Source organism: Colletotrichum paranaense (assembly GCF_030867605.1).
Source record: "Colletotrichum paranaense strain IMI 384185 chromosome Unknown Scaffold_16.1, whole genome shotgun sequence".
NCBI classification, from domain to species: domain Eukaryota; kingdom Fungi; phylum Ascomycota; class Sordariomycetes; order Glomerellales; family Glomerellaceae; genus Colletotrichum; species Colletotrichum paranaense.
Genome location: NW_026848974.1, coordinates 385646 through 402288, shown reverse-complemented (window position 1 = coordinate 402288; position 16643 = coordinate 385646). Strand labels below are relative to the sequence as shown.

Sequence of the window (16643 nt, the reverse complement as noted above, 5' to 3'; positions counted from 1 at the left end):
TTCACTTAATCATGTTCCCCAGTGGAACCCGCTCTCTTTTGTCGCATAAGGCGATGACTACATTGAAAAATTATACAGCTTTTCCTAGGTGAAGCGGTATCTGTGCCTAGCCGCCCTGAAGACTCATTATGGATGTACGGGATCTAGGAATGGTCTTATGTTCATCTTCATCCACGGTGCCGGGCCTCACCCCGTTCATAAGTTGTCCATCCTCTCTTGTCTTCTTCGATGACAATCGTTTCTGGCAATACAACCAACTCTTGCGGTATATAAAGCACAGACTAGGCGGTCCCTGGCCACTCTAATCGATCAATGTCCTGCTTTCAGTACCTACAGTATATCATTAGCCTTCCTATCTGTGTACCATGACCATCAATAAGAACTTCTCTCATCATTGAACTTGGTGGCTGTATTCTACACCAAAATGTCTCTTCTTTCTTCGTCGTCTCTTTTTTTTCCATCTCGAAGAAGGGGCCTCATGATGGTACCTCATTGAGAGGACAAAAGTTATGGTCATACGCTGTTCGTGCGAGACCGTACTTCTCATATTCAGCCGCAACGCCTATTCAAGAACAAGAATCATCTAATTTGATCTTATTCTCGCATAGCGAGATGATAGGTCTTTGATCAAGCCCACACTAGATGATGTGAAGCTTCAAGTTTTCAGCGATGATAATCAGATCTTATACCCAGGGCTCGTCTCAGGTAGCCGGACGCGTCTCGAACTGAGTCTTAGAAGTACTGGGAGTACCATCCATCTCCAGTGACGCCACAGCCACCTTGGCTCGGATCCTTCTTAGCCATCGTATTAATCTTACGATCACAATATGGATGGTCTCCCTCAATCAAAGCCTTCGAATCGCACTGGGATCTTGTGGACTCAATCTAACGCAACTAAGTATCATTCTCATCCTCTGCGATTGATCTGGCATAGTTGTCACTGGAACTACACATCAGATGAGAGCACATCGGTCCCAGATGAATGCGAGGTATATCAGGTGCTTCAAACCCAGGTCCCTTATTTATGGATAGCAACTTTTGCTTCGCAGATTTGCGAGAGGCCCTTGTGTGCATACCGCCCAGCCTCTTTGATGTTTTTAAGTCATCATAAGTAATGCCTAAGCTCCTTTGCAGTATGTCATCTGCTTGATAGAAACTCAAAGTCTTTATCACAGCACTGAATTCTTCTTGCTCTCCTTGTCTTTGTTTATCGTCTGTAAGCTCACCCCTTTTGATATGCCCGTCATGTTGATGTCGAGAGCCTGTGAATCGATAGCTGTTCCCTTCTTTCACATCTGTCCTTCTGCTAGTATGGATAGTAGGCATTGCTGGTAGAAGTTTAACCCTTTCTCTCAGCCAGTTTTTCCTCATCAAGAGTCTCCGTGAAGAGCAAGAGTTCCATATCTTCCTGGATTTGCCCTTCTTGCGATGCGTGCTTCTTCCTGAGGCAGGCAATGGCCCCGTCTAACCCGTCCCCTTGCCGGTGAAGATTTCTCTCGAGGACGGGAGGCTCACTGCTTCTCGACTGCTCCCGCTCTCGTTATGGTTAGGGCTTCTTCATGAGGCGGCAATGCACAGGTTATTGTACCCGCTCTTTTGATATTGAAGATTTCCATGGAGGGCGAGAGCTCTGGACTTTTTGTTTCCTCTTCTCTCTGCCTTCTCTCGTTTTGATTCTCTTTCTTCCCTCGACAGCTCGAGTTTTCGTTTCTTCCCTCGACACTGTCAGCTTTCTTTCGCAGCTCAGCCATCAATATTCGCTACTCCAGCAACTCAACAAGCTTACTTACCCCTAATCCATCACGATCATCACTTCGAACTTCATCAGAATCATCGTCATGGACCAGTTCAAGACTCACACCGCGTCTTCGGGTGGCCGAGACCGTGGTCACGACAACTGGAAAAAGACTGATCTAAGCGAGAATACCTGCGACTGTTGCAAGAGGATGCCCGCCGCCCTGACCGTTCACCAGTTGTGCAGAGAATGCGGCTTCGTCGTCTGCCGAGACTGCGTTGCCAAGGGCGAGATCTCGAACCGCGGCTCTCACGTTGCTCATGAGGTTGGCGACTTCGACTGGGTGGACCGCTACGCACTCTTGACCCAGCGCGCTGGCGGATTGCGCGCTCCTGGTCAGCCATCCGTGGCCATCGCCGTCCAGGACGGTCAGGCCAACACGCCTGATGCCTCGCCCACCAAGGGCTCGTCTTCTGCTCCCAAGAGTTCTGCGAAGAAGATGACCCAGGTACGCTATTTTCACCCACATCCGTCTTTTTCACCCAGAAGCTGATTTCCTCCCCTTCCTTCCCTCTTCTACAGACCACCCTCACCACCACCCAGAACTCGTCCCTGGCTCTCTCTACGCCCACAAAGGCAAAGAACTCCTCCTCCGCCACCACTCGCCCTTCCAAGAAGCCCAAGCATTCGAAGAAGAATAAGGCGGGCAAGAAGAAGCAGAAGAAGGGAAAGAAGTCGTACTACAATTCCGACTCCGACTCCGACTTCGACGAAATGGATTCCAGCGCGCCCTCCGACAAGGAGTATGTCCCGCCCGCGGAGGCAGGCGGCAAGGGGTACGCCCCTGCCGCCACCACCGATGCGGGCAGGGCTGCTCCTGTCGGACTGGCGCAGTCCCGTCCCGTCCGCGCCGCTGCCATCAACACCTACGAGAAGATGCGCAGCGGCAGCGGCAGCGGCAACGTCAAGAAGGAGGAGCCCGAGGTCGAGGAGATGAAGATCTCTGAGATTCCCGAGGCCAAGGGAAAGCTCGCCGAGCAGGCCATCCCGGCCCAGGTAAGAATTGCACCTCTACTTCACTACAATCCTTTTACTCACGTATTATCTTCAGGATCATGGATACGCCCAGCAGGGTCAAGTCCAGGGCGGAGGCGCGTATCTCCATGCCCCTCAGTACGGCGAAGGTCCCCGTCACCTCGGCCTGCCTCAGCTTCATCCTGGTGCCGAGAACAAGCGTGCGGCGGCTGCTGCCGAGAAGGCCCCGGCTGCGAAGCGTCAGAACACTAGCAAGATGGAATCTCTCACTGCCAGCATGAGCTCCATGTCCGCTGGCACCGTTGGTGTTTCCAAGAAGGCCGCGGCTCCTCAGAAGGCCAAGAGCTCTCAGAAGGGCAGGGCGCCTGGAGTCGCTCAGGTTTCGCAGACTTCCCAGTCTCAGACTTCTGGCCAGGCCCAGTCCTTCAACCAGGCTCAATCTACCCATACTCAGTCTTTCCAGACCGTACCGCTTCAGCAGCACGCCTTCCCGCCTCAGCCCATCGCCCCGAACACCAATGTTGAAGAGCGCAACGCCAGCCGCCGCCTCGTCACCGCCGACCTGGGCGATCTCCTCGATGCGATTCAGGCCAAGCTCAAGCTTCACATCCGCGCCGCCGGTCTCACTCAGCGCCAGCAGTGTGACGTTGTACTTCGAGAGATCGTCCATAGTGCCTGGGTTACCAACATTGTCTTGACGCAGATGAAGCGCAACAACGGCGAGCTGCCTACGATTGCAGTCTTGCGCGGCTATGCCGTGGCCATCATGTCCAACATGAAGCTGGGAAGATGCCCTCTGACGAGAAACTGGATCGACGGGACTGATCAGGCTATTCAGGCCGTTACTGCGGATCTTTCTAGCGTCACGCAGATCGATGTAAGTCATAGCTTATCTCTACAAAGGTTTGGAATGACTTTGCTAATACGTTTTTCGAACAGGTCGTTCAGCCTGCCTTTCAGCCTGGCCTTACCTACCCCATCAACGGCGAGGACGTCGAGGGTGCCAACACTCTGACGTTCATGTCGGCTGGCGGCCACGGCAACTAATATGTCCACGACCTATATCACATGGCATCGAGGACTCTTCTTGCTCTTTACTAGTACTACGACATCAAAAGGCTGCATTTCTTTCGAATAGCAACTTTTACATCGCTAGCTTATGTTCTGGTATCGGGATTAGGTTTCCGCGTCTTTGAGGTTGAGTTTTGGGCATTGGGTTTTCTTTTCTCTTGGCTTCACGTCTTCTTCTTATTGGCAATTGGTGGTTCTTTCTTTCCCCGTCACGGAGTTGGATTCTTCGGCATCAGTACGCTGAAGATTGGGTCTGGATTGGTTTGGAACTGACTTTGGGTTTTGCGAGATGCCCCTCATTTTCTCCTAATGCAGTTGGCCAGACTGGCGTTGAGAAGGGCGGAGGTTTAGTACAGACTAGGGTTTGGGATGGCTTTTCTCCTTTCGGCTCAGATACCCCCTTTCTTTCTCATTGTTTTGCCTGGGAGGGCTCATAGGGTTGTTAAAGCTGGGTTATCAGGCTTCAGTAGTATGCAGTAATCAAGCATACCAGTACACATCATAATTCTCGGTCTCGCTCTAGTGACGTGGTCTTGCCGCGATGGGTAGGCTTCGTATGGTGCGAGTATTTCAAAATGACAAGCAACGATGACAAGCTCGCGATAACTTTGAGCCGTTCTTTCCAAACAAAAAACACCACTGGTGGGCTCACGTGTCCCTTCTCTCGATGGCAAAGTGAACCTCCAGATGGTAGGCGCAGTTACCCAATACGAGGTAAGAAGTATGTATACCAGCCCGCAAAAAACTCGCCCGACTACGCAATGACAATTTATAAAGCATTCAAAAAAGAGTTCACCACCGGTGTGGCTACATCTCTTGGTGCTCATGCTGGGATTCGAACTCGGGGTACTCGTATGCGCTTAGCCTGTCGTCGAGTAGGCTAGTTGGCGTAGATAATTGACGTTGACCATTAACCACTCCACCACCCAGCCAGTTTGACCTGACCCGTCGACCTAGACGAGCGCCTGCTGGCTGGTGACGGGAATGGGTTTGACGGAGGCCATATACCTACCCTTCGCCCTTTCCTCGTTGTCATGTGCGGGAAGGTGCGAGCCGCTGAGGCTTGCCTACCTACCGTTTATGGATATCAAATATCACAGCTCTTCCCTTCCCTGACGGGAATCGCCCGACCTCCAGCTCTGGGAGACCAGCAGGTGGTATCAGCTGCCTGAACTACTCACCATCAGACCAAGCTCACTCAAGGACCGAGCAAGAAGACAGGACGCTCGAGACACACGAAATGAACACCACCGTGCGCAGCTTTTTCCTCTCGGGGATACAGTACGGGTATAGAACCCCCATCTGTGGTCTAGAGAAGTCTGTCGTGGTGGCATACATGAATAAAATCTTTCCTCACAGAGACATTGTAGTCAAGTTGGTGTGTTCCTGACCTATTACACCGATCAACTTACTCGGCTCACCAACACAGATACAGGAGAACGACCACTAGGAGTGTATTGTCCCCCGAAGACTTACGCCCGAGGAGGAGAATGGGCTCGAGAAGCTCCGCGCCGGAAATGATCCTACAGAACAGCACGAGGGCGGAGGCGCAGATCACGTCAAAGTGAATGGGGATCTCGACTCAGAGGGGATGCAGCAGGCGAAAGAAAAGGAGTATCTCCCCTAAAGTTTATCTACAAAAACAAGCCACCACATTACTTCGTTGCATCATAACATGAGGTGAGGGCTTGCGCCCGATGCTCTAGTAGCTGAACCCAGAATCCCACCAATGCTGTCCAACATGCCAATGTCCAATCGCTTCCATATCAGGCTTCCACCACGACGTCTCTCCGCGACCGAAGCCGAGGGCCCGCACGACCGAAACGGGGACGGGCTCCATGAGCCAGAGGCCAGTTTGCGAAAAGTCGTCGGCCAACGGCTGGACGGTAACGTGCAGCCACATGAGCACGAATAAGAGGTTCCCAGCTCTCCTGAGCGTGCGAGGCATCTTTGTAATCTGGGGCTTCATGGCCGTACAGAACGTTTGCTGAGTGAGGACGCCGAGCCCCGACAACCAGAAGAAAAGCGCTGGTTTCCACCACTTGGTCTCGGGGATCGCGCTGATGCTTCCGGAACCGTGAAGCAGACCAGAAAGAAGGAAGGCGGTAGACATCCCAATTGCCTTTGTGCTACGCGCCCCCTTTTCGAGATAGCCACGTTTCACAGCCCAACTGACTGGAGCAGAGAAAGCATGTCGGAAGGTCTGGTGCCACCAAGCTCCCCAGAACCCGGCTAAGCCTCTGTCCAAGATCTGTGTAAAGGAACCAAAGACCGTGGAGTACTGCCACAGCTCACCCCGCATGGGGAAGACTCTGCTGAGGACATAGTACTGGAACAGATCATGAACGGAGAAGACCATAACGAGTGCGGCGTAGAGAATACCGAGTACGGAAGCATGCCTCCACATGGATAAGGCCCATGGTGGGAGGGCCGCGAGATGTGCAGGAAGGGGTAACGAATCGGATCCGAGGAAGAAGTATGGGTCTTCCATCATGGTCACCTTGGCGATGTCGAGGATCATATACGAGATTGCGATGGGGATGACCTTCCGTCGCAAGAACTCTTTCTCGTCTTTGTAGGTCTGGCACCCCACGAAGGTTTCCAACGGAATGGTATCCATCTTGACGAGCTCACCCGTACCAGGGTTCTCTGGGGGAACTGGACTGGGAACCGACGAAACAGCCCAAGTCCAACCTGATTTACGTCAATATAGAGCTCGTTCTAGCATGGGGGAGTAAGCTTTCTTACCGACTCCTCTGAAATTGGTGTAGAGGTCGATAACCCAGCCCAGTCGCTCTGAAAAACATCCATTCTCTGGGAAAGTCTGCCAGTAGTACTCGTACTCTTCGAGGTTGACTTCAGGGGCCGTGACTTGGTCGGCTCTTCGCTTCTTGCTACTAGCTCGCTTCCTGAGTCCGGATCCGTTTGTTGGAGCTGCGCGAGCCGCAGACGACTTGGATCTGTTTGGGGTGGTGACACCCTTCCTCCTCCGAACAACTCTTTCATAGTCGAATTGTGGTGCCGTGAATACCAGCATAATTAAGTTAGACAATATTCCCCAGAAGGCTGACAGGCCGCTCGCATAAGATATGGACATGTTGGTGCTAGAGGTGCCCAGCAAGATGTCAATGTTGAAGATGACGATGAAGGCTAGCACAAGCCATCTTGCCTTGTAAAGCCACGGCCGTTTGGTGTGCGGAAAGGTCAAGTAGAGGATGGGGACGATGAAGCTGGCAAAGATACCATAAGGGAGTACAAAAGGTCGTGCTTCGCCGGCGGCGACGCGAGCTTTGAAGGTAGCACGGTAGCTATCGCGAACTATGGTGGCAAGCAAGGGAGCGCTGATGTTGGCAAGGCTAGGCTTTGTAGCGTTTGCTAATATCGGGGCGGTGAGGCCTGGGATACCCAGTGGCGTGGTGATGTCAGCTGCCATATTGCTCTCGGTCTGGATAGTTTCCTTGGACTGCAGCAAATAGTATTTTGCCCCAGGAAATAGACCCCTCGAACGCCTAATGGTAATCGGTGATGGTGAGCCAAGAGCCGTAGGAAGAAGGGAGGATGCAGTGTTGTATAAATAAAACGGCATTAGCTGTAGCTAGCTGCGTATCTGTCTGACTCGCACATTACACGAGACAAACGAGACACGGCTGAGTCTCTGAGTACGGAAAGGCGACGGAGGCGCTGACTTAGCCACAACCAGGATTTTCTGGTTGGAGAGGAAGGAAGCAGTAAAAACTTGAAGCCTCTTGAGAATAGTTGGTATGGTTCCGATGTCAGACAAGAGTCTGCCACACAATTTGGTCCGATGCCCTCGTGGATTTCGGCGTGCTTGGACCAAGTTGTCAGATGTCGTTTCCAAAGCGAACCCGAGTACGGTTGTCGCGAGTGGGCAGAACGGGATGGTTCAAGAGCCCGTAACCGGTTTGAATTGGAGCGAGGTGGTCAGAATGGCAGATAGAGACGAGGGTTCAAAGGTAAAGGCCCCGGGCCAGCAGCAGTGCAATGGGCTGAAATTATGCGACGTGTGGCGTGTGTGGGTGAGTTGGATGATAATTATGGATGAGGCGAGTGGGTGTGAGTGTGTGCGTGCTCCTGTCGTCCACAGAACATGGCAAGTCAAGATGTGTTTCGCCCCTTTGGAAACAAAACTGAGATCTCAAATAGGTAGCAGATTGTAGAAGGAGGATGGGATGGCAGTGTCATGCGAGCAAGGATGGATCAAGTATCGGGGTGTAAGATAGTGGGCGAGATAATGGGCAAAGGGAAATAGACGGATGGGACTAATAAACAGGGTAAGGGTATCGTTTTCACTAGATGCTCTCTCGTTTGTCCCTTTCGCGCTTTACACTTGTGTTTTTCTGTCTAATTAAATCGGATAAGGCGTGCTGGCGTAAGGTAGTAAGCGTGGTAAGCTGAGCCGGCGGGAGACGAGCATAAGGCAAGGTACGCAAAGTCGCCGCATCTTTTCGTCTGACGTCAACCAGGCCGCCGGTCTGTGAAAGAGCCGGAGCCCACTGCTTCCTCTGCTTCCCCTGCACCTCCACCGCCAGTCGTGTGGTCAGAAGAGGCAAGAGTGTGGAAGGGCCCCACGCAAGCTTCCCGGGCCGCCACCATCTTTGCACGGCACCTGCCTCGGGTGATGGGGCCTTCCCTGAAAATCATCGGCCAGGCGAGGTGGCTCCCTGTCGGATCCGAAGGAAGACGAATCATGGGGGCCATTCCTGGTGGACTCAGTCGCCCGCTAGCTGCGTGTAGTGGGCTGATTCGCTAAAACCTCCTATGCATCAGCGTCATGAAGGTGCCTTACCTTCTCCTACATGGTATAGGTATGGGAAACTGCTCTCTCAAAGAAACGACAATGCATGCACGAGTACGGAGCGTGGAAGCACCGCCACATTACGATCTTAGACCTAGGCTTGATCTTCGTCTGCTTCTCTTATCTATCATCGGGTCATGATGAGCTTCGCCTTTCCTCGGCCACCGCTTCGACCGTTAACAAATGGAACGCAAGCACACCAATACAGGATACACCGAGTCCGCATCGAAAGTGGCAATTCAACAAAAGAAACATAGAAACAAAGATGCGGCTCACAGGAGCTGAGCCTGTCAGATAACCTTGCAGCCTTGGAGATTCGGAGGGTAGCAAGGGACCGAGGGGATCTGGCATGTGCCAATCTGCCGTGCCCGATCCTATTTCTCCGAATCCAGCACTTAGACGATGCGACCCTACCTTACATTACCTTTCGGATAACCTTGTGCCTTAAACCAACATGCTAGGACACCATGCACTCATGAACCCTCTCCCCGCGATTTCTGCCCATCCTCTCGTCCCTCGTCTCTTCGACTATCCCATCGTGGTAGAGGTGTCGTCGCCATCTCCGTCATGTTCACCTTATCCTTTGCAGACCGCCACATTATGTTCCAAGCATCCCCCAGCCAGTACCCCATCGATGGCCAAGTTCGAGAGGACTCGGCACACACGGGAGCGTCCATATCCACCACCGGAGTTCCTCGCGACTTTGATGTCATCTTGACAACCGTCGGGGCCGTGTGTATCGAAGTCGCGAGTGCCGAAATCGCCGGGCTCGGTGGCCTAGGCCTGGCATTGCGGGACGAAGAGTCTACGGCTGAGTCGAACCTGTCTCGAATGTTCCACGCATGAGACAATCGCGTTATCAGTCGAGATCTCCTTGTTTTCTCCATGGGAGGTTCGTGCGTCCCACAGTCTACACTGCCGTTGCCTTGCCTCCTACGGTTCCCTGCCGGCTTGACAATGACCAAAGTCGCGATAGTCATGAGTACGCTGGCGACCGCCCATGTGCCAAAGGCCGCCACCGAAAAACTGTATATCGGAATGGGGCCTTCGGACGTGCCTCGGGTGGCATTCTCGTTTTCGTTCGAAAGGTCCTGAAACTTGACAATGTCCGTACTGAGAACCGTCTGCATAGAATATCATTGGTTACGACATCCGATCAACGCATTCGTGTTCTGCCTTTCTTCCAACAGCAATGCTCGACGGGGGATATCTTGCTTACCGATACGACCGTGACTGGTAACAATATCAGGGCGATGAAAGACAATTGCTTCATCGCGGACGAGTCATCCGCCGTCAGCACCGCGATTGTATTCATTTGCTGAGTCGAGTGATGCGCTTGCAACCGTTGAATCTAAGCCGTTTAGCGTTCGCTCCCCTTGATTTGACACTCCCAGTCGCCACGTACGTATTCTTCTCTGTTCCTCGCAAGTTTATCCAGTGCTGATGCCCGGTCTAACAAGTCCTCGATCTCTGCCATTACCAATGTCAACTTCTCCGCAAAGCCTTTGATGTGCGTCCGGATGTCATTGGCGTGGGAATCTCTGAGAGGGCCGAGATGCCCGGCCACATTTTCCACGAAAAACTCTCGGAGACGGCGGAGAACCCGAAGGTTGTTCTCAACTTTGATGACACTGCCATGCCGAGTTTCCATCAAGAACGCCATTCTACGAAGGTCCTGGGCGTGGATTGATGCGCTTGCTTTGTCATTCACCGTCTCGTCATCGTCATACGGATAGACGTAAGGCTTGGTCTGCATGACATCTTAGCATAGCTCCGGCTCTACTGCGCCTCTCGCATTATGTGGCGAGACGGACTCACCAACTCATGGAGCCTCTTCTCTGTGTCCTGGACGTGATGCGAAAACATCCCGATAGACCACTCGGCGGCCGCAAGGAGACTGTCAACACTGATACGGAATCGCTCGGGGACGTCAAGCGACTGAAGCGCATTCATGTCGTTCGCCATGTCGTGTTTCAAAGCGTTCCAAAGTAAGTTCTGCGTGTCGTGACCCCTTTCCGGATGATACGATCGGGGGCTTGCGAGCAACCACACCGCCGTGCCCTCGATAATGTCAAAATGGACGTACACGACCGCGGAGTGCGTCTCCCACCGTGGTGTTCTCGCGGGATCCGCGTCCTGGGGCAGCGCATGTGAGGGATACTCGCGGATGCTGAACAAGGTGAGGCAGACCTGAATGTGCCTACCGCTACGACCTAGCACCGCCAAGCTGGTGGGCTGTTCTTGACCAGGGCCCGAGAGCGCCTTCGTACAGCCTTTGAAGCCCGCGAAGCTCATGCTACTGGCGAAGCTCCAGGAGTCACCGCCGCTGGTAACGAAGGTCAGGAAGTGAGCCGGGATCTGGTGGTAGGTTAGGATCTCCAACAGCACGTCTTCGCTGAGGTTCAGTAGCAGCGAGGTAGGCCACATGCGCTCTAGCAGGCTGGTTACGCTGCCATTAGTGCCCCTTTTTGCTGTTGCGCCTGATTGCTTTCGATGAGCGGACTCACATCACTCGTAACGGGGGGTCTTTTTCAAGGTATTCAGACTTCCACGGGCCTTGCTTCGGATCCGGCCAGGCCAGCTTGTTTCGTAAGTCGTCGATGTTGCGTATGATGTGTAAGTCGGCCTTCTCCCTACTGTTTTTATCGTTGGCAACCTCGTCGACATCGAAATCGCCCCCCGCCACCGGAGATCGAGACTTTCCCGTGTCAAAGTCAACGACTATCAACGGATTATCCTTCCGTTTCTCTTGGGCCTCGTCAAATACTTGATGTTTCCTCTCGGCATAATGCTCGATGCGTGCCTTTAGCGTCGCCCGTCGTTCGTCTTGGTAGAGGAGGGAATCTGGGTACTCGGACGCTTCGGCGAGTTTCTCCAGGAAGAATCTTCCCTGGTCGTTCATGATCTCTCCGAGAATCATTTGTCGTAGCTCTGTTTTGAATCGCTCCCTTTTTTTGAAATTAGTCAACACAGAGGGCTGGAGTGCTGGGTGCCACCCATGTGAGATTCGATAACCGTCAACCTTACTCTCGGAAATTGATTTGTATGCTTTCAAATATCTGCAAGGCACACCGAGAGGTTACTTTACCTCGGAGATAAATCTGGTGCTTTCGCCTCACACGGCATCTTTCGCATCGCACCAAAAGTGCGAGTCTAACTACTGCCCAGCAAGCAACATGGTTTCCGGGTTGCACGAGAAGGCAGTTTCCTATGGTTTCATCACAACGGCCATCGACGTGTTCAATATGGATAGATGATCTGTGGCACAGGAGAGGGGCAGGAGAGGAGTAATGAGTAAGACAAAGACGGGAGAGTTCAAGTTCCATCCGACCTGTTCTACTTGGCAAGGGGGACTCTGCCTCGAAAAATACATATACACAGAGGAAGCTACACCAAAATTCCCTCCTCGACCTTTTGTGCATTGCACTACGACACTATTCTTGTTTGTTCACCCTCGTACGTACTTCCTCGCCCGGGCCGTCTTCTTGGCGTCAAGACGCCCTGTCTCCTTATCTATCCATGACAATACCGTCGTAAAGTTTGCCTGTTTCTTTGCGAGAATCATCCTCACTGCATCGAGAGCGAGCCTTTGAGAGAACCATTCAGTAAGACGGCGGGATGTCCACAACAATGTGTCAGGGGCGGAAGAAATACATACCACGCAACCTGCGTCTTCTCCACGGCGCAATCATACTCTGGATACTTTTCCCTCCGAGACTTGCTCGTGAGCAGTCCGTAAGCGACGTCGATTACTTTGGCCAAGGTCTCTGTGAGAAGATGAAATGGGTGTCGTTAGTCAAAAGGGGGTCAAAGTAAAGGCCAGGATTAAAAAAAAAGGCAAGTATGGTATGTTGGAGTGGGATAAGGAATACACATACGCACGACGAGCCCGTCACCGGGTCGTTTATTGGTTGGCAGACAGCGCCAGTACGCCCACATCTTCTCGGCCGTCTCGGCAAAAGCCTTGTGGAGGTTGGACATGACGGTTTTGAGGGTGTTGTGCTTGGTGTCGTAGAACATAAGGTGGGACTGGATTTTGAAGGCGTCTGGTGGCAGATGACGTAGAGGTTAGCTGGCGGGATTGAATCGAATTTCAAATGAGTGAGGGTTGGCTATAGGGAAGCAAGGTTGTGGGACGTACTCAAGACTCTTCTTTGGAAATTCTGACCGGGCTTATTCCCGTAGTCCACTGTCAACGCATTGGAAACCACTGATGGCAAGGTTAGCTCACTGCGTGGCGCTGCTTCTCTCACCTCCTTACGACGGGGACACAAAGAGCTTACCTGTATCTTTGATATGACCTCGATCTTTGACAATGTCAAGGGTATCACAGTCGATACCCAGTCCACAATAAGGGAATCGAGCCCCATCCGGAAGCCTGGCTACTTTCGTGCCGTCAAAGTCCATGTCAAAATTGACCAAGGTCTTGTTGGGGCTGACAGAGACGCCGTACTCGGGTAGTCCGCCATGCATGACCCGGACGAACCTGCGTGCCTTGGCCTGGTCCGTCGTGATGAGAAGAAAGTCGTCAATCAGCCTCAAGAGCAGGCATTCTCCACCCTCCTCTCCCTGCTCCTCCCCTTCAGACAGGAACGACAGATGCTGCGCCTCGAGGTCGGCGTAGAAATAGTTGCACAGAGCGGAAGACAATACAGAGCCTTGGGGGATACCCTTCTTCTGCCTGTAGAACTTCTTGCCCACCTTGACGAGGTTCTGCTTGATATGCGATGCCATCAGAGCCATCAGCGCGCCGGTTTCTAGCTCCTTTCTCATGGTATTTCCCACGAATACGGTATTCTTGCGGTTTATGCCGAGACGCCCCTCCACCAGCTGCGAAAAGTCAGTGGTATCGTTGCGGGTGACGGCGATGGAATGCCACCGCCGCGTGACTGTTGATACAGCATTCTTCTGATGCCGAGAATCCAGTAATCCGGCTTTTACTTCGACGTGCTTCTTGATGATGTATTGTTCTTCATTCGGAATGCTGTCCATCAGCCTGATCACAGCCTCCTGAGGGATGGTGTCGAAGGCAGACTGCACATCTACCTTGGCAAAATAGAATACCGGCCGATGGTCGCCAAATCTGGCATTGAAGGCATTTAGGCGATGGTAGAGATCACCCACCGAAAACATGGATGATCCGAGCCTGGAGGGATTGCTTTGCTGCAAAGGCCGTTAGTAACTAGATGAATGACACAGAAATTGGATGACGAGGGTTACCGTTTCGAGCTTGAGCATGGAATGTACCGGGCCCAGTACAGTGTTTATGCTTGGGCCGAGAACAGAGCCCCTGCCCCTGATCTCTGTTCGCCTTCGCAGGTTCGTGATCGGCCGCATACCCTTTCCTTTGGGCAGAAGCCTGATACGACTGAAGCCCAGCCGCCTGGAGTCGAGTATTGCGGTAGCCTGGTCAAGCTTGATCTCCTCAAACATGTTTGTTCGAAGACTCCCCATTGCTGGTTCTGCGACGTATCGCCAAACGTCATGCCGGAAGAAAAAGAGACGGTAGCGGTGAGAGCTCGACTCTGTGATGTAGAAGTTGCTGCGCAAAAGGGGTATCAACAGCGAATCAAAAATGTAGTACAAAAATTCGTTCATAATCTCATGCCGTTTCTTCATGTCAGTCAAGCTGGTTTTCTGGCCTTTGAGACCTGGAGGCGCCAGCCACTCCATACTGGTAATCTTGATGAATGCGTCAGACAGAATCCATTAGAACCGGAGGACTGCTTACCTTGAGCCCGTCTGCGAGCTCACAGAGGGATATGGCCTCGAACCTCCGCAGTTTGACAAAGTGATCGACTTTCCTCAGTATTTGACTCTTGTTGTAAGTTCCGCCTTCACCAGTGCCCCACATCTCATCTGGTATGATCTTGGCCAGTACAGCCTGACAGAATGCGGAAACATGAGCTGCGGGAGTTGCCAAGTCAGTGATCGCATCAAATGTGGGCAGTAGCGGAGGCGCCGCGGGTTGGTGAAGCTTGGGACGGCTATGTGTGCTATTTCTGGGGGCACCAGATGTAACAGCTGTATGGTTGTCTCTTCCCGCCACCGGTGCAGGATCAAGTGTCTTGGACTGCTTCACCGGCTTTTTTGAGACAGATTTCCGGGATTTGAAGTCAACAGCAGAAGGACAGTAATGCCGCAGTATCTCAGCGTAAGCACACCGACCGTGGAGAAGTTGTAGCCTCTGCACCAGTCGTTTTGTGTCTCCGCGCAGCCTCTTTGGAAGCTTGATATCCCGTCCCTTGAACGTTGACGAGATTTCGTCTTCGCGGAGAGTATAGTCTGCAAACTTTTGCGACGTCTTGGAGTGGTCAACTTTGGAGGTGAAGGCGTTGTGTAGGCCGAATTGTCGAGGGAAGATATACATCATGACTTTCAGCGTGTTGCGCTCGTTCGCCTGTGTGGTTCTTGATCTCTCTTCTTCGGTTGCCTGTTCTGGATACGATAGACGCGGACAACGACTTAGAACATCTGTCGATCGGAGTCAGAGAAAGTCTCTCTTTGTCTTTGGTTCGAATGTCAACTTACGTATGTGCCGCAGTCCATACTGAACCGTGCCCTTAGCGGTGAGAGCAGCTCGAGCGTAGAGCATGCGATTTCTGATAAGGTTGATTTCAGACGGGAGCCGCTCCTGAGGTATGGGTGGCGGCGTTGTGGCATCTCCTGTTGTCTGCTTCTTGCTGTCCTGGTTCGCGGCTATGCCCGTCTCTGACATGGGGATACCACTGAGCTGGTACATATTGCCGTGACCAGCTCTCACTGGGAGAAATATCGCCGTATCAATGAGAAGATCTATCATGATCTGCTCGCCTGATTTCCCGAGCAGCATTAGTACTTGTGGCCAAGGGGCTTCTTTTAGGGCCTGCACGTAGTGATTCGGGTCAACTGCGATCAGCCCCTGAATTCCGCTATCGCGACCGTGGCCTTTTGCATTGGCAATGTTCTGAGCCTGCCTCCTGAACCCATCGCAGAGGAGGTGCTTCGGCCAAGCAGCGTGTCTGTTGAATATTTGCCACACCACAAAGTCAACGATCTGTGTTTGACGGTCAGCCTTAGAGACATATTAGTCGCGTAGCAGTGGCCTACCTCTGACTGCGAGGAAGTAGCTTGGGCCAAACCTCCCGAGAGAGACACAACCGAGTCGTCGGCTTTCTGAGAGAAGGACCGCCATTGCGCCCACCGAGAGTCAGCTTGTGCCTCAGGGCGGTGTTGCGTGCAGACCAAGGTTGTGTCTAACAACGAAGAAAGCTCTGGTCCAATGTCGTGGTCTTGAATGCGTGCCCACTGTGCCTGGTCTTTTCCCAACGCTGCAATCTTCTTGCGGCGAAGTCTCGAAGACCCTGGCAGTTTAGAAAGCAGGTACCCGCGAAGTGTCTGCACGACATCATAGTGCTGTTGTAGAAGCGTATGCCTGACCTGACCTTTTATCTGGATCAACTTTGATTTTTTGCCCTCGGATTGCTCATCCTCTGGTCTCTCAAGTGCCAGGGACTTTCTCTTGGTCGCCATAATCGTGGCCGGATTTCGCGTCAACACTGACAAGGAAGTCAACATGTAGTTGGGTTCCTGTCCTCATGCGAACCCCACGACTAGGTGAACAGGGATTATGAGAAAGCCACTGTAAATCACCACCAGTCAGAATCGCGCGACCTGACCCTCGCGCTAGAAGGTGTCATCTCAATCGGTTATGCAAGTCATGTATGGGAGGAATGCCAACAGTGAGAATGCGGAGGCCAGATCGAGGATCAGACATGTGCTCTGTCGTTGATCGTAGTTGGTGGTCGACAAGCGCGACAGCTCAACGCGTCTTCGGTTGGACCAGTGTATCAGGTAATTAATTCCCTTGGAGGTTTAACAGAGTGAACGGAGGACCTAAGCCTGCTAAGGTAAGAACCTAGGTAACCTAACGGTAACCGGATAAGTTGCAGCAGGTACGTATCGCAGCTTGAACGGTCGGAAGTGCACGTACTGATTGGCTGATGA

The 16643-nt window shown here is 52.5% G+C and overlaps 4 protein-coding genes across 4 annotated transcripts; 2 read left to right on the top strand and 2 right to left on the bottom strand.

Moving 5' to 3' along the window:
- Window positions 1–1838: 1838 nt before the first annotated feature.
- Window positions 1839–3817, top strand: CPAR01_14642 (uncharacterized protein; the record flags this gene model as incomplete). Its single annotated transcript, XM_060498892.1, has 4 exons — window positions 1839–2243; window positions 2318–2791; window positions 2847–3647; window positions 3710–3817. The coding sequence occupies 4 exons, from the start codon at window positions 1839–1841 to the stop codon at window positions 3815–3817; spliced, it is 1788 nt and encodes a 595-aa protein (XP_060342355.1).
- Window positions 3818–4416: 599 nt separating this feature from the next.
- CPAR01_14641 (uncharacterized protein) lies at window positions 4417–5468 on the top strand (the record flags this gene model as incomplete). The annotated part of the gene is made up of 4 exons (XM_060498891.1): window positions 4417–4555; window positions 4619–4693; window positions 5029–5219; window positions 5292–5468. 4 exons carry the CDS (start codon window positions 4417–4419, stop codon window positions 5466–5468), a joined length of 582 nt encoding a protein of 193 aa, XP_060342354.1.
- Window positions 5469–5543: 75 nt separating this feature from the next.
- CPAR01_14640 (uncharacterized protein) lies at window positions 5544–7274 on the bottom strand (the record flags this gene model as incomplete). Its single annotated transcript, XM_060498890.1, has 2 exons — window positions 5544–6535; window positions 6590–7274. 2 exons carry the CDS (start codon window positions 7272–7274, stop codon window positions 5544–5546), a joined length of 1677 nt encoding a protein of 558 aa, XP_060342353.1.
- A 1856-nt stretch (window positions 7275–9130) lies between these two features.
- On the bottom strand, window positions 9131–16169 carry CPAR01_14639 (telomerase reverse transcriptase; the record flags this gene model as incomplete). Its single annotated transcript, XM_060498889.1, has 14 exons — window positions 9131–9781; window positions 9877–10008; window positions 10063–10407; window positions 10476–11097; window positions 11165–11605; window positions 12122–12244; window positions 12316–12424; window positions 12536–12703; window positions 12799–12867; window positions 12941–13820; window positions 13878–14339; window positions 14389–15131; window positions 15189–15693; window positions 15747–16169. The coding sequence occupies 14 exons, from the start codon at window positions 16167–16169 to the stop codon at window positions 9131–9133; spliced, it is 5673 nt and encodes a 1890-aa protein (XP_060342352.1).
- Window positions 16170–16643: the final 474 nt, after the last annotated feature.